Raw genomic sequence first — 26,711 nt, 5'->3', positions numbered from 1 at the left:
TCCTATCTTCTTGCTAATGCAAACTGTTTTAAGAAGCACACATTTGTTTGTGAATGACTTTAGTACATAATAAGCAACTTTAGCAAGCTCTGTAATACTCAGATTGACTCATGTTATACTAGCTGCAAAGTAGGTGCTAAATGTTGAATGATGATAATAAATTTAGTAGTAGTAGTAACCAAAACAATATATTTAGAAATATTTGATCCTTGTCCTAGGACTTTTGGGAAACATGGAATATTCCCATCCCAGGGTTAGAAAATATTTAGAAATATTTCTCATTTTTATGGAACAGTTTCATCCAAAGGAAAAATAGGTTGAGATAAGGAAAGAAGTCTGTGGAGGCCAGTATGGGAGAAGAGAGAAAAGCTGAACTTGATGTGGCACCTCTCTGCTCCAATTCCCAGGTGAGCCCTGAACCTCACTGTCAGATGCTAAAATTGTATTACTCTCTATGCTGTAACTGTAACTCTCTTTGTAAAGTTCAAAAGATCTTTTTTTTAAAAAAAAAGAGAAAAAGTCTTCACTCATCACACTTTGAAGCTAATTCAGAGCAGCAGGAGGACCCTAAACTAGCTCATTAGAGATAATGTCCATCCTCAATTTTCCTAGGGTAAACATAAGGGAATACCCATTGACTTCACCCTCATAGGATTCCATTATAGCCAAGGCTATATTTATTCAGAGTCACCAAAATCTAGTTGAAGACCCAGAAGATTTAGCTACCATCCTTTAGGTTACTACACTAAGAAAAGAGTTAACTTTCATTACTTACTATTTTCATGATTATTTTAATTTCCATTTAGAGTAAAGATAATTTGTTTTTCAACAAAATCATGTTCATCTTGAACTGACAATCAGCCAGCACTCACCAGTTCTTCTTAGTAAGATAAAAAAACACATCCCTTGTCCTCACATAGGGAAAGTCACCACCGAATAAAAAAATGAAGTAAGTATCTGGTTTGAATAGGCACCAAAATCCCACCTGCCCAAAGTTGACACAAATAATTATTTAAAATGAAGACACTGTGAACTGTTCATGTTCTTGGTGTCTCTCTAAAACATTTTCAGCATTTTTTCCCCAAATACTTGTAAATATTTTTCTTTATTTTAAATAAACTCAAAAACAGAAAAACTCAACATTACAAAGGTTGGGAGGTGGTAGAGTTGGTGACGCTGGGGGTCAGAAGGGCCTTACTAATTTCACTTTTAAAATAAAGGCATGCTGTCTGTGAGGAGCTAAAAAGCTAGGACAATCTGACACAACCAAGCCTGGTGGTAAAAAGCAGTAAGCAACTGGACTTGGATCACCTGGTTCACCCCAGGCAACTAGGTGCCAGTTTCACAGCATTCCATCAGAGTTTTATCAAACTTCATGTGAGACAATTCTACAGTTTTGCCCACACATTAAGTGCTGAATAAATATTTGCTGATTCCTTCTAAATACAGATATCACTAGTTTAAAAATGTTACTTTATTTTAGGTCCATTAAAGTTATACTAATTGACATGCTAAAGTATGAAACAGAGAATCAAAATGGAAACTTCATTTATTGATCCCCTAAGGGACTGGCAAAAAATACAGGAAGTTAAACGCACAGGACATAATTGGGGTTAAAACCACCTATCAGATAGCAATAAACATGTTGCTTACCTAATTCAATACATGTTATTCCAAGAGACCACACATCTACTTTGCCATCATATTGCCCTTCATCCATGGCTAAAATCACTTCTGGGGCCATCCTAAAATATAAAATATTAATTCTTATTTCTTAAAATTTTATAAATTTGTTAAAATATTCCATGAGAACTATATCAACTAAATATCAGAACATATACTAGCTTAAACTTTGAGCCCATTTATTGAACAGTAGAAATATTATGATGACAAAGACAAAAAATATGGGAAATATTATGATAAATATGACTGTCTTATAATTTTATTTGGAGATGAATGCCTTTAATGCTAAAACCAAACTAATAATTGTTCTCTCTCTTATTCTGGATCTCAGGTAATAGTTTGAAGATTCTGATTTGCACACTCCAGAAAATAATATATTTAAATCAGACAGCAAATGTGGGGCATTCTATATTGATCCTTCAATTTTCCTCTAGATTCTGACCAGTGATACTTATCTTTTGTTTGCAGAGGCTTAAAAATGCCCATCAACTAGAGTCAGTGATTTATAATCATTACATGTAAGTTGCTCGATCACTTTGGATGATCTAATGCTTTAAAAGAGGTGATCCCTCCCCAAAAAACCCCAAATCCATTTAATACCAATAATATAAAAGCAACTTGATTTAAAAATTTTGATTTTTCTTCAAAATAAAAGTATACCGATCACCCTTTGACTACGTACATTGCTTTTACTAGACCATAAAAAGGCATAAGAAAAAAATTCTCAAAGCCTTTGATTCCTAAACACTCAAAATAATATCAATATCCATTCATAACTTACAGTATTTTTGAGTTGGACTCATAACGGACAGTATTTTAGCTCTAGTATGTGGAGAAGAAGGACTCCTAGACTGGACTCTATGGCAGAGACTCTGTAGGGTATCTACTTGAAATCTAGATACTAAGACCCTACAGCCCTGAGCCCACTCAAACGAAGTGGCAGTGAGGTGGAGGTAAGAGGATTCAGGAAAGACTTGGGTTCAAATTTTGCCTCTCATACCTACACAAGGCATTGGTTAGCCAAGATCCAATCACTTACCCTCTCTTTAATCTTAGTTTACACCTATAGAATGACAAAAATAATACTTGTAATATCTTCTTCTCAGGTTTGAGGAGGGTCAAATGAAATTAAGAAAGTAAAGTGCTATGGAAACTTTAGCATGCATATAAATGTCAATATTAACATTATTAAATGCTTCATGGAAGATTCAATGCATAAATACTATTACCACAGCATGATGGAATGATGAGTATATACTATTTTGAATAATTAAAAAATTTACTCCACAAATATTCACAAAATACAACTCTAATACAGCCATTCAGGAAGAACAAGGATATAGCATTAAGTATACGTAATCCAAAAATAACCAACCCCGTGCAGTTAGGATTTCCATTTCCTCCCTGAGGAAAATTTGAGTCAAAGCAATTTGCTGATGTGTTTCACTTACTTTTCTTTCTTATCCCCAAAGTTTATCGAAAGTGCTACCAGACTGAACAATGAGGAAAGAAGCAGACAAGTCAAAGGAATAAAAGAGCATTCTGGGGCAGCTAGGTGGCATAGTGGATAGTGTACCAGTCCTGGAGTCAGGAGGAACTGAGTTTAAATCCGACCTCAGACACTTAATAATTACCTAGCTGTGTGACCTTAGGCAAGTCACTTAACCCCACTGTCTTGCAAAAAAAAGAAATTATGAGGGATGAGACTTCAGAATAGCCTGGAAAGGCCTGCTTGAGCTGATACTGACTGAAGTGAGCAAAACCAGAAGAACATTGTATACATGAACAGTAACACTGTATGATCAAATCAACTATGGACTTGTTCATCTCAGTACAATCAATTCTAAAGGATTTGTGATGGAAAATATCACCTGCAAACAGAGAAGGAACTATGGAGTTTGAATGTAGATCAAAGCTTATTATTTTCAAGTTTTAAAATTTGTTTTGGTTTTTACCCCCTAAGGATTTTTCCTTTTTTTTCCTGAGTTTTCTTTCACAATATGATTAATAATGAAAATATGCTTAACATGTATAACCTATATTAGACTGCTCTGTCAGGGGGGAGAGTGGAGAGAAGAAAGGGAAGGAGAAAAATGTGAAACTCTAAAACCTTACCTAAAAATTATTGTTGAAAACTATCTTTGCATGTAGCTGGAAAAATAAATAACTTATTTTAAAAAACAAAACATAAAGGTTTTCAATATATATACTTTGAGGAAAGATAAACAATATTATCCATTTCTCCTGGGTGTTCCCAGGCATCTCTCCAGAATGAATAAAGTTCAACATGTCATATTAACTAGGCACACTGACTAGTCCAGTTAAGACCATCACCAAGAAAAAAATATTCTTACCAATATGGCGTCCCCACAAAGGAATTGGCAGGAGATGCTATGGAAGCAGATCCAAAGTCAGCAAGTTTCACCTGGCCTGGTTCTGTGAGGAGGATATTTCCTGCTTTGATATCTCTGATTAAAGAATATAAAACAATTATATAGCTTGCTTTTCTTAGTGGGGGGCCAGGTTAAGAACTGACAGATAATTATTTAATTGGTAGAAAAAGATTTATATTTTGAATCTGTTTACTTGTTACAAATAATGGTTAAGAATAAATTGAATTAGAAACTAAAAACATGCATACCCACAATTACCAAAAAACCTCCATGGGAAAAGGTAAAAATATTTTTTATCTCTACAAGCTATCATCATATTACTTTCTAAATTCTAGACAGAAATTAAAACCACAATTTCTACAACCAATTGATCAGTTTATACTGACTGCTCTGCCTAGCAAATTACATTCCAATATACTTCTTTAGGAAGGCAGAACCCTGCTGCAAACACATTGCCCCTCTATGGACAGTGTATTCTAATATGGATGGTTCACACAATAAGACTGTATACTGAATTCTATTCTAAAAATCAAACATTTATGAGATCCTATATACACATACGCTATCACTTAAAATATTTGTCAAAGATGCTCTCAAAAATCTTGAAAAAATTATCCTCCTTTAAAAGCTTTCTATGGATACATGGACATTATTTCTGCCTCCCAAAGTAACATAAATAGTGGGTTATTTGGCCATTGAAAAGTTCTAATTAATTTTCTTTATTTCTATTTAATTTTCAAAGATCCAATTATCACATTCAAAGATAATTAAATGGCCTATAACAAAATCACAATTAAAATTTTAAACTCTCTAAAACACTGAATTTGCTTTTTTCCAACAATGAATTTACTACAAAAGGTACTTAGGCTATGATAAACTGAACAAACTTATCATGTGTGTATGAGAGTGTGGGAGGGGAGTTGAGGTAACTAATTCTCAGAACACTTACCTATGGATCATATTGTGAGAATGTAAATAGGCCAATCCCTGGAGAGCACCATGTGTGATTGCTGCTATTTCTACTTCTTGTAATGGCTTTTTGTGAACTAAAAAGAAATGGTTGAAAATGAATTATTAAAAGTACTGTGTAATTCACATATTATAACATTCCCCCCACCCAAATTAAACCTGAAAATGTAGAGGCAGGGAAGGGGGAATGAAACATTTCTAATATGACAAAGCAAAACCAGACAAGCATATGAGTAGAGAATCACAAGTCAACTTGCAATTTTGTAACTCTTCAAATATTTTACTTGCTAGGAAAATGCTGGGGGGTTCTTAAGAAATTTAAGTATGAGTAAATATACCTCAAGTTCAAAGGAAAAAGCTAGTTCTGCTGTTAGTGCAATATTCTGAAAGAGGGTCTTCAAAGTGTGAGGGAAGAAACTAGCCTAATGGTAATTAGAAATGTAATAGCTGGAAACAGTACAATTTTATGATACTAAAATGGACCATTCTGTAAATCTAATAAAAAGAAAAGCTAAGATTTTTCTCTATTTTCCATAATTTCTGCAGTTTTTATTTTGCCAAATTAAAAATTCAATTTTGGCAAATCTACTAATGGAGTTCTTCAATTCCAGCACTTTAAGAATAAAAAGAAACTTACCTTCTAGTAAGTCAGAGGCTGATCCTAAACAATATTCCATTACAAGCTGCATAAAAAAAATTATAAGATCTATTAAACGTCAAAAAAGTTAAAAGCAAGTGGAATGGGTTTTACACTGTGAAAGCTTCAAGGATAGTCAAAATTTACCCCCAAAAAAGAAAAAAAGAAATATTTACAAAGGGGAGGGGGAAGGGGGGAATGGCCTTAGGGTCCCTTTAAACTTGTTCAAGAACACACTTACATACAGCCTCCTGATCCTATGAGGTATGTATGGCTTTTATATAGTTTTTGCCATAGTTTGCATCAACATTCTTCAATCAAGTCTCATATCTCCTAATCAAATGCCACATAGCTAACAGTCCATTTCTAACACTATTCCTACAGAAGAAATTATTCCTTCTGATAGGTTAGTCTATTTTCAGTGGCTTTCATTCTGCTTTTCCAGGACACTTCACAATGAAGCTGGCAATGCCCTTATGGGTCAACAACTTGGACATTATTTAATGATACCCTCTATTCAAGTAGCTTCCAGATTCAAGGGGTAGATGCCAGGGCTCAGACAAATGATTTCTGTAGTATAGGGAAATTTCAGGGAATGAACCCTTCTGCATAGAGCAGAGGTGTCCAATTCACTGGCTTTAGTATGGCCTCCAATAATCAGAACAAAATACAATTGGAACGTTGTTTAATAAGCTAAATAAGAAATGCAACACAGATAATGTTAATTTGTAATTTTCTAAGTCAACCTGCAGTCCATAGGGATCATTTCTATTTGAGTTGGGACATTGAGTGGTTCTGTGACTTGCCTGGTGTCATACCTCTAAAGATGTGACAAGAGATGGAACTTGAGGCAAGGCTTTCTGGTCTGTCTAGACTGTGTATCACACTTCCTTTCTGGACACTGAAAACACACCAATGAACTTTTCAAATTCAGTATTTGGGTTTGGTAAATCTTCAATAGTGATTGACAATGGTCTATACAGGAGGAAAAATCCCTTGTGGTTCAAAAGTCACTGGAAAGCATCACTAGCATGTCAAAAACTATTTCAACAGCAACAAGAGGACAAAATTCACCACTACAATCAAGTTTTTCTCTAGTAATAATAGGAATCATAATAATAAGAATGGCCAGTTTTTACACCATGTTTTAGGGTTTGAAAAGCACCTCATAACATTTCATTTCATCCTCCAACCACCCTGGAAGGTATGTGTCATGAAGATTCCTGCTTTATAAATGAGAAGCTGTTAAGTGACTTGCCCAGGGTCATAAAGTTACCAACTATTAAAGCTAGGATTCAAATTCAGGTCTTTCTGACATCGGTCCCCTGGCCATCTAGCTGCCAATACAGCATACACAGACAAGAAGCCATGCTCTGCCAAGAGTTTTCCCTACTGGTGACTGATAAACATATGGCAAGTGCTTTCCCTTTCTGACCACTAGAGACTCTGCCTCTTTCCACTTTCTGTCCCGAAGTTTCTTCCCTTGTGCACACACCTCCAATTCCTCCCACTCATTCACTTACCTCTCCAGCCCCACTGACCAGCCCATTTCTGGTTGTACCTTTAGCCAGGCCTGGCCACCCCCACCCCTCTTTGGCTCTCTCTCCAGGTGCTGCCTTCCAGAGGAACCTGGCCTGATCCTCCTAGACTACTTCCCAAATGACTCCACACAGATGGACGTGAATGATGGGGTGTTGAAGCTCCCTGAGGGTTTTCCTCAGCGTCTTTGTTTCCCTAGCACCAAGCACAGTCTCTAGGACATCTTCAGGATTCAGTAAATTCTTGTGGAATAGAGCAAAATCATTTGAAAAACTCATTTCTAAGAAAGCAAGATAAATGGATCTTGAATTTTTGGAAACTCTGTAGAAATTCTGTTGAAGTTCTAACTGTGCCAGAAACTTGTTCTCTTCCTCTCCCATCTACAGGTCCTACACATCGCCCTTTCTGAAGAGTAACTGAGAAATCAGAAATCTCAGAGGACGTGAAGATAAAAAGGGGGGGGAGGAAGCTGGTCTGGAAGTAGTAGATCTCAAAATATAGTTCTTGTTGGTGTTATTTAAAAATAGTTAACAGAGTTTTCAGGTGGTTAGTTCTGCTGCCCATTAGCAGGACAGGGGGCAAAGGGGGTAATGCTCACCCAGGCTGTGTGCTCGCGGAGGTAGCAGCCTTTGTACTCTATACTGTTGGGATGCTTTATTCTCTGGAGAAACTTGACTTCCTTAATAATGTCCTGCCATTTCTGTAGAAAAGGAACAAAGACTGTCACTACTTCAAAGTAAGTTAGAATGAAACAAAAAAATACAAAACTTCCCTAGAAGGAAGACTAGGAGAAAATAACTACATCATAACATATTTTTTTTTCATATAGTTTGGTACTTTAAAGACATCCAATTAAAATTGGCTCACACAATGGTTTTAAAGTTCCAAAGTATTCTCCAGTTCATCACTTTACCAATAGTGAATCAACTACTAGTGAAATAGTGAAAAATTATTTTGTCTAAAAAAAGAAAACCTTACAAGAGAGGAACTTAATTGATTAATTAGCAATAGAATTATGATTAAAATTATACACATTTACTTAATACTGAAAAAAAAGTCATGCAAAAGTCAATGCAGTCAAAGCACGAGGGAAAATAGGAAACTGGGAAATATTTTTATTATAAGTTTCTCTGACAAAGGCCTCATTTCTCAAATATAAAGGAAACAGAGCCAAATTTATAAAAAGAATTGTTCCCCAATGATAAAAGGTCAAAGAATACAAAAGTTTTCTGAAGAAATTCAAGCTATCAATAGTCATATGAAAATATGATCTATATCACTATTGATTAGAGAATGCAAATTAAAACAATACTGAGCTATTATCTCACACATCTCAGATTAGTTAACATGACAGAAAAGGAAAATGATAAATGATGGAGAGAATATGGAAAAATTGGGACATTGATTCACAGGTAGAGTGATGAACTGGAGAATACTTTGGAACTTTAAAACCATTGTGTATAAAATCATTAGGGTGTGTGATTGTAAAGAGATCAAAGAAAATATTTATAGCAGCTCCTTCTATTGGTGGCGAAAACTGAAAATTGAGGGGAAGCCCATCAATCAATTGGGGAATGGCTGAACAAGTTGTGGTGTATGATTGTGATGTAACACCACTGTACATAAGAAATAACAAACAGGAAGGTTTCTGAAAAACCCAGAAAAATAAACCAACTAATACAAAATGAAGTGAGAAAAACTAGGAGAACATTATACACATTAACAACAGCAATTACAACAATCAAATGTAAAAAACTTGGTCATTCTAATCAAGATAATGATCCAAAATAAATCAAAGGACCCATGATGAAAAAATGCTATCCTCCAGCAGAGAGAGAGAGCTCTAATGAACTCTATATGAAGACCAAAGCATATTTTTTTCACTTTACATTTCTTAGGGTGATTTTTTTTGAGGGAGCAACATGGCAAAAATGAAAATGTTAGGCAAGACTTCATATGTATCTCTGATATCATTGCTTACTTTCTCAAGGTGGGGGCAAGTGGGAAGAGAATTTGTAATTCAAATTATTTTTAAAAATTGAATGCTAAAAATAAGTAAATTTTTTAAAATAATGAAATGTCAGTATATGGGGATTTAATTGTTTTCCCCCAAAGATCACTCAGTCCTTTAATTTACCATTATCTCTTTTAAATAAATACTACAAAAATATCAAAATTTTACATGACAATGAAGTAATGCCTTCTATAACTTACAGGACCCATAACATAGTCTCCCCGAAAAGTTAAGGAATCTTCAAGTACACAAGACAATTTTGCACAAGAGGAGAAAAATTCAAACTAGGTTTTCCTAATACACTTTGCCATAAATTAAGAAACTAAATTCAGGTAAACTTACTTTTAAGTAACTGAAACTTAAAACTAAGTGTTCTGCAAGGAGTCAGGCAAAAGACATTTAAAAAGGAAATTAAAATTCACTTTTCAGAGCCAACTTCTACTAGCCATGGCTAATGATCCTAAACAAACTAACCTGAAACAGAGTGACCTAAATCTTATTTTGTCTTAGGAACACCCTAGGAGATAAATGCTCTTATTATCTCCACTATATAGAGGAGGAAAACTGAAGTAGACAAGTTAAATGACTTATCCAGGGCCACAGGTTTTAACTCAGTTCCTAACTTACTGTATTATACTGATATTTAATGCATTCAATAAAAAACTCTGTAAATTCTAATGAACTCTACTAAGAATCATTCTGTGAAGTTGTCTCTATCCTATTTTTACTACTACAGAAACTGTTCTGCTATTAATCACAGCCTCCCTACCATGTAAAATGTGCTATCTGGAACTGGTAGAGATACAGACTCAATTAAGAATAGATGTTATACAAACAATGGAATATATAAAACAACCCAAATTTTTTTTTTTGGGGGGGGGTGAAGATTATTTGTTTAAAATGTAAGAGTGTTAAATTTTCCACAATTTTAGACTATAGACAAATCCAAAGAATGGTTTCTGAGAATGATTCTAAAAGGTGGAATCTATGCATCATTTTTTTTAGGGTTTGTTTTTTTTTGGCAAGGCAATAGGGTTAAGTGGCTTGCCCAAGGCCATACAGCTAGGTAATTATTAAGTGTCTGAGGCCGAATTTGAACTCAGGTCCTCCTGACTCCAGGGCCACCCCCTATGCATCATTTTTAGAAGTCACTTTGGGTGATCAGGTACAGAGAAAAAAAGGAATCCGAGGTATTCTGCTTAACCTTGATGTGGTTATCTTTTTTTTGCCCTGCCCTTCAGTTTTCTTCTATAATGAAAAAAAAAAAATTAGATTTCATATGATTTAATCTTGATTACTTCAATTTCTTGATTAACAACTTGGCTTACAAAAATAAGATTTCTTAGCTTTCTTTGAAAGGAATTTTAGAACCTGAATGTAAATAAAATAGCAGATTATAAATAAATCAGAAGCAGATTCAAAAATTCCCAAGAAGAATGGATTAATACACAGAGGTTTTTCTGCAGGAGACCCATATTCTATTGTCTCAGTGCTATACCTATAAATTTTGTATTACTCTCCATGTATATGAGCAATCAAAATGTTATTAAAAACCAATTTCTAGATTGTCCAAACCAAAATCAAATCTGACTTGTTTTGCACTCTAATCCTTTCACCTCTTTTTTGTAATCACAACCAGTCATTAATTACACTGAGGACAAGGTTAAGAAATTTACACAAATAATAAGGAAGACAGGACAAAGTTCATCCAGACAAAGTGCTGTGAGAAATCTCAGGCTGTGATGACTTTCACTTAGAAGAATCAGGAAGTGACATCTGAATGAAAAGGCAGAGAATGGGAATAAAGCAGTTGGCAGGGGAAGGCCCATTCTAGGACTAGGGGACTGCAGAAGGCAGAGAACAAAGGTCATTGAGTGAACAGTTTAATCTGATTGAAAAGTGTAACACAAGAAAGAAAGCAATAAAAGGAGAGTCTGAAAAGCTAGAAGGGCACTAGACTGTGAAGGGGAGTGAGAAGCAGGTTATAGAATATTTTATTTTATAATATTTATTAGGCAATTAGAAGTCACTGAAGGGTTTTGAGAGGGGTGGCATAAGCAATGCCTTTGAAAAGTCACAAAGACAGCAATGTAAAAGCCTGAAGGCAGGAAGATCAGGGAGGAGGCTGTTATAAAAGCCCAGGTGAGAAAATAGAAAACTCAAATTAAAAAGAAAAAACAAAATAGGAAGGTCTGAAATGGGGGGGGGGGGAGAATGGAGTGGAAGCAGAGAGGATGAATTTAAGACATATTATAGAGTAGGACATACAGGGCCGAACAACTAATTAGATATTAAAACTGACAATGTGTCAGATCAAATGGATGAATTGGTAACAGCATCATTAAAAATAGTAAAAGTGGGAAAATTTTGTTTCATTTTAGTTGGAAGAATAACCATGATTTCAATTTTATAAATGAATGGTTTGAGTTGAGCAAGACATCTCAGTAAATCCATGTCTATTTGGCAATTAGAAATATGGGATCTCAAAAAAAAAAAAAGAAATATGGGATCTCTCTGAGGAGAGGTCTGTATTAGAGAGAGATTTGGGAGTTATCTGGGTAGAGGTGAAAAATTAAACCTTGGAAGTAAATGAGCTAAATTCAAATTAACATTTAATTAAGTACTAAGAACGTACCAGATGGGAGATAAATACTTGGGGGGGGGGGTGGCAGGAGGGGGAGAAATATAAATCTTAAATAGTCAAAAGATATGAAAAGGCTGTAAAAAAAGGCAATCAAAGATTATATGAAAATAAGCTCTAAATTATGAATAAAAAGAGAAAATACAAATCAAAACAAATCTGTAGTTTCACTTCTTGCCAGAAAATTGATAAAAATGCCAAAGTTCATGCTAAAGGGGATATGGTGAGACAGGAAGACTACCAAACTGTTGTTGGTGAAGCTGTAATTGGTCCAACCATCTTGGAAAACAACAAGGAGTGGTTAGTCCAAAGTGTCAAATGCCAGATAAAACTGGGTTGGGCTATAAGGAAGTGGTTAACAACTTTTACTACTACAGAAACTGTTCAGCTAAAGATGTAATGGTTTGAGAAGTTAGTGGGTTTTAAATTAAGAAAGTGAAGGCAGATTGTCCATTTGTCTTCGTTAATTTTTTTCTTGTCCTCATTAATTTTCAAATGTGTCTGTCCCACTGTCAAGTAACTAAGAAAGCAACTATTTCCCCCCATTCTTAAAGTGACAACAAGAGCTGACTTTTCAGGTCTCCTATCAATAGGCTGTTATTACTACACATAGTGTTATACTGGCAGTATAGTAAGTGACTATTCAAGGGGGTCCCTAAGGCAATCTCCCAGTACTAGCTGAGCCGTCAAGAAAAACATAACATTAAAAAGGTATTCTCAGGCAATCTGTTTACAGGATCATAGAATCACAGGAAGGGCTAAGAAGGATCCTGGAAGCCATCTAGTCCAATTCTCTCGGACCCATAGAGGCTGCAAGATTTAACCCAAACAACACATGGTGGCATAACTGAAATCAGAGCCTGAACTCCGATTCCAAATTCAGGGCTCTTTTCACCACATCATCAGGTTATGCTGCAGTATTCTAGTCTTTGAAAACTATTAAGTTCTGTGATACACACAATGTTCTGTGAGTATATCCAAAATATTCCCCCTCCTCAGCAGTCCAGTGTCAGTGTATAATCAGAACTTCTTAAACATACCTCATTGGATTGCTTTCCACTATAAGACATCTTCTTGATGGCCACCACTTCATTGGTGCGCACATCCCGTGCCTGAAATATCATAAAAAAGGGTTACTATGCCATTTCATACATTTTTCAAATAGAATCTGTGAAATCATTCCATTTAAACACTGTAAATTAACTCTACAGTGGTCCTTCTCTAGTTCCTATTCCTGTAATCAAGGTTCCAAATATCCAATGTGCCTACTATGCCAACCCACCCACTCTCCCCTACTGTGAGGGATGTTGCATTTTTACTTTGAGGTTTTTGAAAAACAGAGGGAAGGAAGCAGGGGGGGGGGAATGGGGGAGGGGGCGTGGGGGTGAGTAGGTGATCAGTCGGTCAGTGTAGTGTAGTAGCTGCTACACTAACTGTATGTATTTGACTAGTAGAAAGACTAGTCAGGAAGGGAGGAAATTCCATAAAAGTATTAAATAGAAAGTATTATTTAAATTTATCTTTTATTTATATGGTTACTTGGTTTTTGCCCCCCCCCTTCAGAGTCTACCCCAATGCTAGGCACAACAGTAACTTAGAAGACATTGGGTGCCATCACAAGATTTTGAATTCAATTGCTTGAGGAAATGCAGGGCTTCCGTTCAAGGTTCAATAAAATTGACTTTTAAAAAAATTACCTCTAATTTGACCTCAAAAGAAAAAGGTTTCCCATTCCTAGATAAAGATATATCATATTGCTTACTGTTATGGTTATCATCTATGATTAAGACTTTGAGATGTGAAGGCTCACAAATGGTATAAAACAAATAGAGTAAACTAGGAGATACAGGAGTGTTTTTTTTGCAAGGCAATGGAGTTAAGTGACTTGCCCAAGGTCACATAGCTAGTAAAGTATCAGTTGTCTGAGGCTGGATTTGATCTTAGGTCCTTCGGATTCCAGGGCCCATGCTCTATCCACTATGCCACCTAGCTGCCTCCACATGAATTCTTTTAAAATGACTAGAATCAGACCATAAATGTCAGAGTAGGCTTCTGAGAGGGTAAAGTGACTTTAATCCAAAAGTCATACAAATAGTAGGTCGGCTGAGCACAGGGCTCAAAAAAAAAAAAGGAGATAAGCATACAAATCATTTAACCCAGTTCTTTTTTGATTCCAAGCCTAGATTAATTGCTAAAAGTCTTTAAAGAATTTGCTATGAGACATATGCTATGAGACACATTCCAGTGAGGACAAGAAGAGAGGCTGGCCCTGGCCATGAGCTACTGCTGCTAGCCTCAAACAGCAGAGATCCTTTTGGGCTGGAAGCCACCATAGTAGTCAGAGGAAAGGCTGACTTGAGATGGGAGATGGGAACTCATCTGTCATTAGTGTCTATAATATATATATGCAGGTCAAGAATTCAAAGCCTGATGACTACCAATAAGGACTGAGGTCCTGGGGACACTACATTATAAATAAATTAAGAATGGTTTGTACGAGGAATGTAGGGCATTGTTGGTCTTCACGGGGTGTGGAGGGGGGGTCCTTAGGGAATCCATTACAAAGGGGAAATGGCCCCAGTCAATCACAAAACTGGGAGAGTTCTCCTAATCCCAATCCAAAAATGACAAATCCAAGATTGGAAGAAACTAGTCCTTAACTGGTCAAGAGTAACCTAGAATCTTGACCTTCTCCTTTGCACATGCTCAAGAGATCTATCTGTTCTTGCTCATAATGAGCAAGGTGGGGAAATGTATAGGCACCCATGTATCAATTAGATTTGTGACCCCAGTCTAAGGTTGGCATGAAGGGGCAGAAACAAAGCCTTTCAAACTGCATAAAAGAGCTTGTATTTTGGGGTTTTACCACTTCTCTCCCACCATGAGAGAGGTGTGCCATTTTGTTAAGATATCTTAATAAAAAATATTTTAATCACTCTGGATAAAGTATTCTCAAGCCATTTATAATAGTTTGTAATAAATATAGTAATTAAAATTCAACAATTCTGAATATTATTTAGGTTTAAACTTTTAAAAGTTTTGCATGAACAATATTTTAAGGGGATAATTAGTCTGATTTCTTAATAAACAATGCAAAGTATGTTTAGCCTAGCCCCTTGATGACATGATTCCAATTAAATGGAAACTCTTTCTCTAAAGAGTTTATCCATTACATGCATGATCCCACCTCCCTTCAAGCTAACTAACTAGGGGGGCCAGATTATTCCAATGTTAAAGATGGAAAATCAGCAGCACAAAATGATCAAGTGACTTAGCCAAAGTCATACAATACCTGTGACATTTGTCAACAGGTCACTTGACTCCTGCTTTAGTGCTCTTTCTGCCCATTTATCTCCTGGCTATCTACTACCATCAGAGACTCAATGTCATACTTCTCAATCTGGTGATCTAGAGAGGCAGTATCCTCTGCTATACAAGACTCTTGGGTTCAGTTTCACAAACACATTCTGATACTGTGTTCTTGATTACTTTGCCTGGTTGAAAAAATTTCCATTTTTTAAAGTAGCACACATATCCCTTTGGAACTCACTTCATTCAAAGATGAGTCCCCACTCCTACTTAATAATATTTTTAAAAAATGGGTTGAAGAAAAAGCACAATTCTCTGTAGTTAAGATATATGGAAGCAGACACAATGATCAAAAAATATAGGCAAGGCAAGGGTAAAGACTAAAAAATAGAGTATTTTAAAAGAATGAATTCTTTAACAATGACCAACATTGCCTAACCTAGTAATATATTATTTAAACTAATCACATGAATTGAAAAACAGGAGAAAGTTTCATTTTCAATGACAGAAATGAAAAAACTTTTACATTATTATTAAATTCTATTAAGTAGTGAGGTAGAAAATCAACCCGAACTTTGTACACTAGCTCTGCTGTTATCTAAGTTAATTTTATATACCAACATGCATACACTTATAACTAATATTGATAACCAACAAGTTATCAATATTTGTGAAACATATATAAAATTATTTAACAAGCTCTAATTCTTGAATTAGAAACTTCTACACCTTTTTCTACTAAGTATGAAAGGTACAGAAAGCTAGGCCTTAAAGAGGGAAAGTAAAGATATAGTAAAAATTGACAAAACTGAAAATCAAATCTATGGCTGAATCTGTTGCCAATTTCATAACACCACAATATTCTTGCAAAATAAAAATTTCTGAAGCAGGCCACAAAGTTTCCTCATCTCACTAAGATGCAGCTACTTATATAGCTCTTGATATTGTACTTGTGTCTGAACAGCTGTTAAGCTCATTTTGTTTTTTAACAACCATGAATAATGCAAAACATTTCTGCATTTTAGACATTCTTCCTGCTCTTAGAATTAAAGAGAAAACTAGCCATGATTCAAATTATTGAAAGAACTCTATCTAGAGTTATCCAGGATTATCTAGTTATCTATAGTTATGATTTATTCAACAAAGGAACAGTTCCAGAAGGATTTAAGCATTTTCAAAAAAAGCCAATCAGTACTTACTATTAGGGCTCATTTCAGAGAGTTTCACCCTCTCATACATCTAACAGAGGTGAAGTTGTTACCAGTAATTAAAGATTTAGAGATTGAAGACAAATTTAAGGCCATTAAAAAGGCTCTCCCTGGGATGTTAAAACTGCTCAGGATTTTATCATAGCAAATTATTACAAACATACAGGTTAAAATACCTAGAAAGACAGTAACCACTTTAAGAAAAAAGCTAGGTAAAGTGAGAGAGAGAGAGAGAGAGAGAGAGAGAGAGAGAGAGAGAGAGAGAGCCAGCCACATGGCATGGGGGCCCCATGCCTAGGAAGGAAAGAGAGATGTAGATACCCTGCAGGATCAGAAGATGGAATCAAGAAGAAGAAACCAGATGGGCTGGCCCTTCCTGTTAAATAAATATCCTTCTGTGGTAGGTTGGGCAAGGGGTAGCTCTTGTGGCATCCTCCAATGGCAGGCTACACATAGGTCTTCCAGTCCCAAGGTGTGCAACCTTTAAGAGTCAATTTACATCTCAAGAGCAAAGACCCTCCCATTCATTTAACAAGATTTAACAGTATTTAGGGTTGCAGAATTCGTTTTTGACTATAAATTTTTTACATTCATAATTCTCTACATCAAAGTGACTTGCCCAAAGTTACTGGCAAAGCTGGCATCCAAATGCAGATCTTCTGACTTGCATTCTCCAGAGAGCTGTATCTTGCACAGAAACAACCACTTTCCTAATAATTGCTTACAAAAATATTCTCCCTCTTTTTTTAACAGTGAAGTATAAATGTGCAGCAAAGTTCCCCTCTGCTGTCCCAATGGGAAAAGGCAGTGAACCTTGTATTCTCAAACATTCTGCCAATGGAGCACAGGCTTTGCACAATTCTACCACAGTGGAAAGACGTGGAGCATGGGTGTGGTATGAGCCTCTGGTCAAAGCCACCAGTCTAGCTTAACCATGAGATATTCTTCATCAGACTGGCTGCAAAGTAATGGGTTTTTTAAGTCACAGAACATAGGCTAGCTAGGCTTTGAAGGCATGTGAATTCTAATTTATGTTTGTTTCCTTATTTTATAATCACAACTAGAGTTTACTGTATGTAAAGTACTACAAAGTGCTGGAGATACAAAAAAGGAAGCCTCAGACATAAGTCCTGAAGTCACTGATCTAAAGAATTGATGACATAGAAGAATACCTAGCTAAAGTTTCAGAACAGTAAAACTCAAATCTAGGAATCTGAATTTATTTTATTAGGACAATGATAAAAGCTATTTAGGAATTTTGGCTAAATATTAATTGAAAAGATGTTTGCAAAGAAATCTTTTCACATGATCAACAAACATTCATTGAGCACCCAATTCCAATTAAATGGCACTTAGTCAAATTCCCCTACAGTACCTGAAAGGGCAAGGCAATCAATTCAATTCAATTCAAACACTTACTAGCCTTGAATTTCAGTCTAAGGAGTCCACAGGCAAAAATTACAATAAAATATTATTGACAGGATCTGAATAAAAGTAGCATTGTAATTAGGTCTGTGCATGCTGGGTATATCTAGCAACTGTGTGAAGGATAGAAGATAGAACTCTTCCTTCTCTCCCCACCTCCATGACTCTACAATGTTCCAAACTCCCTAAGGGGCAACAGTTAGAATTCTAGTTTGAGTCTTCCTCACTTCCTGCTTGGACTAGTGCAATAGTGCCCTGAAGCAGGGCCACCTCCAGTCATCCTCATCTATAAAGTGAGGCTGGTGACTTAGTACAGTGCCCCCCTCACTTAAATCTCATTCCATCAGTGTAATAGCCTTTCCACATTGCTCATCTACCTCAAGTCTGGAACCTCTATTATTCAGGAAATTTTCTTTTCTGACCAAGTCACTGCCCTGTTCAAGAATCCCGAATACTTTCCTATTAAAACTCCAGAATCATATGCAAAGCTTCTCTGTTTGGCATTTAAAGCCTTTTATAAACTGGTCTTTCCAGCCTATTATATAGCATATCCTCTATAGTTCATACACTATAGAAGTCCATCCAAACTGTCCTGGCTTTCTTGCTGTTCTTTATGATATTACTCCATCTCTCCTTTCTGTATCAGTAAATATAATGGCTGGTTTCCATGTCCACCTGGACTCTGCTTCTTAGAATCTCTAGTTTCTTTCCAATTTCAGCCCAAGTGACTCTCTTTTATCCCACTCAATTGCTAACCTGACCCAATCACTCTGAATTCATTAAGTATACCCTGGTCTATGCCTTTGTTGTCTCTCTGAGGAGAGTTAGTTGCTTTGAAAGCAAAGACTGTTTCATTTTTATTTTTGTCTTTGTTATTTTTGTTATTGCCAGTGTTATCTCCAGGCTAAGCACAAAGTGGGAGCTTAACAAATACCTGCTGACTAACTGTTCACTGCCTTGGCAAACCTGTGTCCACAAAGATGGACCACAAGACCAAGAGGAGAAAGTACTCAGTTGTAAGGGAGCATGAACAATGATGTTTCAAAACTTTATACCTACGTATTCACCATCTAAATGTGTTCTTTGATCCTAACAGAGACTTGCTATCCCTACATATGACAAGTTTTTCAGTCAAACCTTCACAAATGAGAAAATGCCTGCATAGACAGGATCATCCTTCTTTATTGTCTCAAATCAACCTAGGTTATGACACAGAACTATAAATGTACAGCTCTGAAAAAGGACATCTAACACATGAAAAATTATAATTTCTAAAATTTAATTTATTCTAAGAATTAGCCATAGGATTGCTTTCAATAGCAAATTCCTACAATACTATAAGGGATAATATACAAAAACTGGCCTTATATAAAAACTTATTTTTTGTGGTAAATCAAAATATAAGCATTACTAGATCTATTTTTCTTCTGTACCTAATTCTAAAAAAGCTTAGGAGATGACTCAGTGACTAGTAATGCTGGTTGGTTTAACTTGTTGGGATCTAGGTTCAGAGGAATATGTGAGTAGATGGGTAGAATTTCCTTATCTTAAAAAAAAAAGAATTTTCATACTCATATAGTATATATATCTTTAGAAAAGAAAATCTGATGGGAAGGGAAATCAATAGAATAGGCTGGTACTGTCAGGAACATTTAATAACTCAGTAGGTATATGGCAAACTAAAACTAGAATAACTATACTTCCTTTATTAAGGTAATTAGAGGTGATTTCAATGGTCATCTTCTTAGCCCACTGGCCTGCTATAGTTGATTTTCAAGAAACATTTCTTGATTGAATTGATATAGAACTTTAAACCCCTGGAACCAAAGTTTCAATTGAATTTAATTAAACTTTATTATCTCATTGGCTTTATCCTCTACTGATTATAACTACTACTGTAGGTAATCCCTTTCAGCTGAATATTTGGTAATTTCTATTTCTGCTCCCCCCCCCCCAATAAAATAGCAACTTTTCAAACTTTATAAGGAAATTAACTTGAGGACAACAGAAAGTAATTTCCTTGGCTTTAAGATTCTAATAGGGGGTGGCTAGGTGGTGTAGTGGATAAAGCACCGGCCCTGGAGTCAGGAGTACCTGGGTTCAAATCTGGTCTCAGACACTTAATAATTACCTAGCTGTGTGGCCTTGGGCAAGCCACTTAACCCCATCTGCCTTGCAAAAAAACCTAAAAAAAAAGATTCTAATGGGAGCTAAGTTTTGGAGGAACATTTAATAGGAACTGGCTAAATTAATTAAAGAGCCTCTTCTATAAGGTTAAAGATTACTAAAAGACAGAAATGAAAACAAAATGTACACTAGATATCTGAACAAGAAAAGATATAATTATTGTTTTAACTACAACTTAGATTGGTAAAACAACATTTGAAGTTTTTTTCCCTCCCAGAGATATGACCTTAAATACACTAGCATGGTAGGAAAAGCTATAAACTGGAGACAATTAGGAGGTGCTAGAGTACTGAACATAGAGTCAGGAAAAGCTGAGATCAAATTCAGATTCAGATATTTACTACCTGTGTGTGACCTGGGCAAGTCAGAGGATCAAATAAAAAATGTTGGTAGGTGCTCAATAAATGATTGTTCTTTTCCCTAACAGCCATAAAGGTATTAGTTTGGAACCTATTATTTACAAACCAAATGACCTGGGCAGGTCACTTAAGCTTTAATAGTCGATATGTCCTCGTCTGTAAAAACACAGGAACTGAAGATAAAGACTTCTTATATCCTCATCAGCATTAAGAGCCTGTCTATAGACAATGAAGAGCAGTCACTTGTTTCTAGTTATCCCCAAGGTCCAAGAGGCAAAAATCCAGAACATTAAGACACCACCATTCCATTTCCATTATCTTCACTGTTCACAATTTATCAGCAAAGTCATTCTGAGAAAATGATACTGACTTGATCATTTATTTCTAAATGCAAAGAATCTGCCCTATCCTTTGTCAGAGTTCAGGTCTGGTTAAGTGGGAAAGATATGTTGATCTGTGCTGCATCTATGTTATACTGAAATTCTTCTTGTAAAGTCACTATACAGATTTTTCCTTAATAATGAAACCTTAAAAGATTGATGGTATTCCATTTTTAATTTTAAACAAATAAAAATTTTCTTAAAAAAAGCAGAATACAGAAAACTGCAGAGGAATGAAACTAGGGTTCTAGCTAAATGAGGGTAAGGAAAAGAAGGGAGGGAAAGGAATAGAATTTTTGAAACATTTACTCTGTGAGTCAGGCTCTATGGTAAAGCGCTTTATAATCATTATCACATTTGATCTTCACAACAACCCCTCAGGGTAGAGGCTATTACTATCCTTATTTTATAGTTGAGGACACTAAGGCCCAGAGAGGAGAAGTAACTTGGTTGGCATCACCAGCTGGCAACAGTCTAGTCCCTGGCTTTGCTACTTCCTGGCTGTGGAGTTCTGTATTTGTCATTTCTCCTCTACCTGTCACAGTTTCCTTCTATATAAAATGAGAGGATTAGACTTGTATGTGTTTTCTTTGATGGTATTTTGGTTAATGTTACAAATTTGATCCCAAAGATGGTAAGAAGGCACAACCCTGGGTCTGATTTAATCAGCACAAACTTTCCATTTTGCAGAGCTGTCATATATTTGAGTTTCTATATTATGAAGACCCCTTATTTCATTCTGATTCTGATTTGAACAGGGGACGACTTTGAAGATAATCCTTATTACGGGTGGCACTTGATTTCATGCCATTATATAATAATTCTAAGAGATGATATTACCAATCTAAAGATCTCTCATTTGGCTAGCAAGAGCCTTCTTTTCACTGATTTGACCTATTATCCTGACAACCAACTTTGGAGAGTTGTTCTTGCCAAAAGACTCATACCACTGCAGTCAGCACAGTAATGACTCTTTTGAAACATTGATAAAACCTAAATTTATACTCTGCTGGTAGAGCCTCTAAGACCTAGGGCAACTCCTTGAGATCCAAATATGACATCAAAGCAGGACTTAGTGGAGGAAATAGTTTTACTAGGAAAATAATAATCATATATTGAATATATAAGCTGAAATAGGTTATCCTCCCTCCCCAAAAATGCTCTCTCCAGTTAGCTTTTAAAAAAAAGTCATGAAATTGTTACTTACATATTGTTATATAGTTTGTTATATTCTATCTTGCAGATTTTTTAAAAATACAAATTGAAGGTTTGTGATAATCCTGCTTCAATCAAGTCTATTGGCGCCATTTTCCCAACAGCATATGCTCAAATCATGTCTCTGTATCATATCTTGACAAATCTCTCAATATTTTAAATTCTTTCATTATTATTATAATAACTACTGTGGTAATCTATGATCATTGATTTTTTTTTAGGTTTTTTTGCAAGGCAAACGGGGTTAAGTGGCTTGCCCAAGGCCACACAGCTAGGTAATTATTAAGTGTCTAAGACTAGATTTGAACCCAGGTACTCCTGACTCCAGGGCCGGTGCTTTATCCACTATGCCACCTAGCCGCCCCCAATCATTGATTTTTGATGCTGCTATCATAATTGTTTGCATTGTCTGCTCCAAACTATTCAGTGTTCTCCTATCTCTCTTCCTCTCCTCTGAGCCAAAACGATATTGAAGAATATTACGCAGACTTAATAGCAACAGCAGGGTTTGAGAGGATTGACTCCAATTTTGAAAGTTCTAATTGTGGACAAAATGCTATGAAGCAGCATCACATGCTACATAGAAATGTGGCAAAATTCACTGTTGCCACAGTTGCCTCAATCTTCAGCATTCATCACCCTATCAGCCAGCAACTGTCAACATTGTTAGATGTAATAATATTGTACACTTAATAGACTACAGTATTTTACAAATATAACTTATATATGCACTGGGAAACCACGTGCCTGCTTTATCGTGCTATTCACTTTATTGTGGTCACTTACAATTTTTCTGAGGGACGATTGTATACATAAAATATCAACCCTCCCCAACCAGCCCCCCTCCCCCCCCAAAAAAAACCACAGTCATGGGATGAACCTGTATTCTCCCTCAGAGCACAAACTTCCAGGGCAGAGGAACTATTTTGAATTCCTGTTTTATTTCCCACATTATTTTATGTGATGAATACTGCCTTCTCAGTAAATACTATTGATTGGTATGATTCTGAAATTACTTACAAAATATACTGCTCCAAAGCTGCCATGTCCTATCTCTCTTAGATCAGTGAAGAGCTTCTCTGGATCTTCTTTGAAGAAGAGCTCTGCGATTTCGGGGTCCTTCAGGCTGCCCGCTCGGCTGGTTGATGGCATCCTGCTGGGCAGTCAGCTGTCTGACTATCTGGGCTTACACTGCTGTCCCAATCCTTGGTTCATCTGTATGAATGAAGCCACTTCTGCATTGACTACTAGAAGAGGAAAGAAATTACATGGTAAGAAATATTAACCAACAACTACAAGAAGACTTTCCCAGCATTTGGGGAGAACTGCATGCTTGTTTACCAACTAACCTAAAACGCTGAAATATCTCTAAATTGACTTTTCTTTTTATGATTCAAAAGTCAAACTGAACGCCTTGCCCAAGGTCAAAAAGCCTGGATGTTTCAAAGGCATATCAGATCTTGGTGGCCCAAAGGCCCTCTAACCACTGTCACACTGCCTAGGTAAAAAAGGGTTTTGAATCCTTCCCACTTCTCAAAATGAGCACAAATGCACCAAATGTAAAACATTTAAAATATTTCTGTTTATTTTTAAATTCCTTTGCCAACATGCGCTACTTTTATTTATAAAATAACATGATATCAGAAAAAATGGGGAGTGAAGGAGACCTGAAATATGGTCTAAACTCTGCCACTGCCTAGTTCTTTGAGATGGGTAAACTGTTAAATCCCTTGGGATCTCTACTTCTTCACTTATAAAATCAGGGCCACAGGTATCCTGAAAGGCATATTTGAAGAAGAGATCATCAAATTTTTGTGGATAAATTGCTAAATTATCATGCTGTGTTGGGGGGGATCAGAGTAACATTTATGTACCAGGGTTCTTGTGAAGATCAAATGAGATAATATTTGTAAAGTGCTTAGCAATGCCTGGCACATAGTAGTGTCTGTCTGTCTCTCTCTTTCTTTACAAGGCAATGGTATTAAGTGGCTTGCCCAAGGCCACACAGCTAGGTAATCATTAAGTGTCTGAGGCTGGATTTGAACCCAGGTACTCCTGACTCCAGGGCCGTGCTTTATCCACTGCGCCACCTAGCTGCCCCCCAATTATCATTCTGCAACTATTTTTCTAAAATGACATTCTCTGTTTCACTCACCCAGCCTGTTACAATTATTGCCTTAAAATTAGCTACATTTAGAATTTTCTAATCAGTTCCTACCAAATATTCATTTTTTCCTTTTAAATTCCAGAAACATTTTACTTCTTTTCTTTTCTTTTCTTGGTACCTACCATTATAATATAGATGCTTTCAGTTTTCATAACTGAGAAAAAAATTCAAAAAAATCTACCCTAGTTCACTTTTTATTACTATGATATTCACTCTAGTCTTGTGTTTCAGACATATAAGAATATTTCTAAGAACTTCAACGGGCAGAGCAAAAAATGTTACACATCCTTTTGAAAAACTGTACTTTACTTCTTCCTGTTTCTTTTGGGAGGGCAGTAGCAGCAGTGTCTTAAAGTGGGGAATTAACTGCAGCTACAAATTATATGGGCCATTCATTCTATCAGCTAATACAATCAACTCTATCACTTTGACTTCCAATTCCTGACTCTCCTAGCAGAAATTTAATTCCCAGAGCCAAACAGTCAAATGAGATCTGCTCCAAGAAGGTACTCCACAGAATGCTGTTCCAGCCACAGTGAAACTAGGAGCCTGACAAAGGCACTTGAGGCTCACTCAGTTTAAGCAGCTGCCACAATCCCCTGCAGGGACCTTGCTCCCATGAAGGAGCTTTTAGAATTAGGTTGGCTCTAAACTACACAGTCAATCTTCCCTTTCACCTGAAAGGGAGGGAAGAACCATTTAGAGTCTAAACTCAAGTCAGAGGCTTTGGTTGAAGAAAGCAAACATTTTAATCTGATCTGAAAGCCATCTCTAGAATTGCACATGCAAACTTCTATAAAATACAAGTATTAAGATATATATATATATATATATATATATATATAATTTCAAATACTTAATATGCAGTGGGCCAAAAGCCTTTAGCTAAGTACAGTATTACTTCATTCTAAAAGGAAATCAGAAGGGAGAATGAATCCTCCTGGAATTATTAAAGGAACATTCTGAGCAAAAATCGATATTTTAAACATGCTGAATTTCACTGAGGCAGAAAACAGGAAGGGGCAACAATAAAATATATTTTAAAACACTAGGTGAAAGCTGGGTAATTTTGTCAATGCATGAGTAATTATAGAAAACTAGTTGAAATAAGTTGGGGCTGGGGGAGAGGATAATTGTTTTTTCATCTCAAATCAAAATAATAAATAGGGCTGGTTTTTTTAAACTAAAAAAGGCAACTGTTTCACATTTACAACATGAAGCCCAACAATGGACAATAACATCAGTCAAATGCAATTGAAAGGAGATGGGGGAGGGAACTAATAATCAGAGTTCACTCAGTATGACTAAAGGAATGCTTCTTGGATCAGCAGTAATGATGTCATGTTGTTCATCTTTTAAGAAGCATCGAATTCTTACAAAAAGGACATTGTTCAAAAGCAACTGCTCCAATCCCATAATGCCCTGTTCCCTACATCTGTTAATCAGACAAGAGTCCAGGCTTGGAATCAGCCATAATCACAAATCATAATTCCCTTGAAAGGAAAAGAAAAATCATTCATCCCCAAAGATACACTGTCCCTCATTTTTTGACTTTCAAAATAGACTAGGAAGCCATGTTTTCACCAATACAGAAATACATATATATCCAGTTTACCAACAAGCATTGATAAGGTGATTTACTGCTTTGTTTTACCAGATTTCAAATGATAAAGGAAAGTTATTTATTACAAAAAAAACGATCTAGAAGAGCTATTTCAACATAATTTAAAACATACAAATGACAGTTCTCAAATATAATTTGAACTTAATGTATTCCCTGCTCATCTTTGTCTCTCAAAATCCTTGCTAGACTGTCAATGCCCTCCACCCATTAAATGACCTTTATGTCCTTAGTCATTGGGATGGGTGCCCCCCTAGAAGAACCTAAGTTTAAGGATGAGGGCACAATTCCAGTTTTGTCTTCATAACCCAAATACTTAGTGAGACTCCTGGCACTTAACAAATGCATGATTACTGACTAAAAATCAATTTCAGGACTTCAAAAAAAAATCTAAATTACTTCAGTGGGAGAAAGCTCCATGTTTTCTTAGTGTCTGTGACTAAAAAGTCAGCACCTGGAGCAGCTAGGTGGCACAGTAGATACAGCACCAGCCCTGGAGTCAGGAGGACCTGAGTTCAAATCCAGATTCAGACACTTAATGATCATCTAGCTGTGTGACCTTGGGTAAGTCACTTAATCCCATTGACTTGCAAAAAAGAAAAAAAAAGCACCTGAAAGTCAACTCTTTGGAGCCTCTTTTGTCAAGAGACAACCCAAGTCTGTGGCTGAGCTAAGCCTCCTCAACTTGGTGGGACCTTTCATTCAAGCTTGTGCTCTTGTAGATCAACTCTATTTCTCAATGCACAAGAGTGGAACTTTGTTGGAAGATGCCTACCAGAGTCAGAAAAATAAAATTCTAATAAAACTGAACTGATCACATGGCATCAATTTTGCTGGAATCTTGAAATTGGGCAGTTTTTGTAGAGTGGGACATAAAACTATAATCCAAATATTCTCCTAACTCTCCACTGAATTCCATTTATATTCAAGATACAAAAATGCAGTAAAAGGGAAAAGAACACAT

The 26,711-nt window shown here is 36.1% G+C and overlaps 1 protein-coding gene across 1 annotated transcript in view; it reads right to left on the bottom strand.

Moving 5' to 3' along the window:
- The window catches only part of TAOK1 (TAO kinase 1), a 70,917-nt gene extending 45,989 nt beyond the window's left edge, over positions 1 to 24,928 (bottom strand). The window contains 7 exon segments of the mRNA XM_074189105.1: positions 1,654 to 1,745; positions 4,038 to 4,151; positions 5,026 to 5,122; positions 5,683 to 5,728; positions 7,820 to 7,921; positions 12,917 to 12,988; positions 22,980 to 24,928. Of these exon segments, the coding sequence (XP_074045206.1) occupies positions 1,654 to 1,745; positions 4,038 to 4,151; positions 5,026 to 5,122; positions 5,683 to 5,728; positions 7,820 to 7,921; positions 12,917 to 12,988; positions 22,980 to 23,111 (655 nt within the window). The 5' untranslated portion in view covers positions 23,112 to 24,928.
- Between the last annotated feature and the right edge of the window lie 1,783 nt (positions 24,929 to 26,711).

This window comes from Macrotis lagotis, chromosome 5 (genome assembly GCF_037893015.1).
Source record: "Macrotis lagotis isolate mMagLag1 chromosome 5, bilby.v1.9.chrom.fasta, whole genome shotgun sequence".
Lineage (NCBI taxonomy): Eukaryota > Metazoa > Chordata > Mammalia > Peramelemorphia > Peramelidae > Macrotis > Macrotis lagotis.
This window is presented reverse-complemented; position numbering and strand designations above follow the sequence as displayed.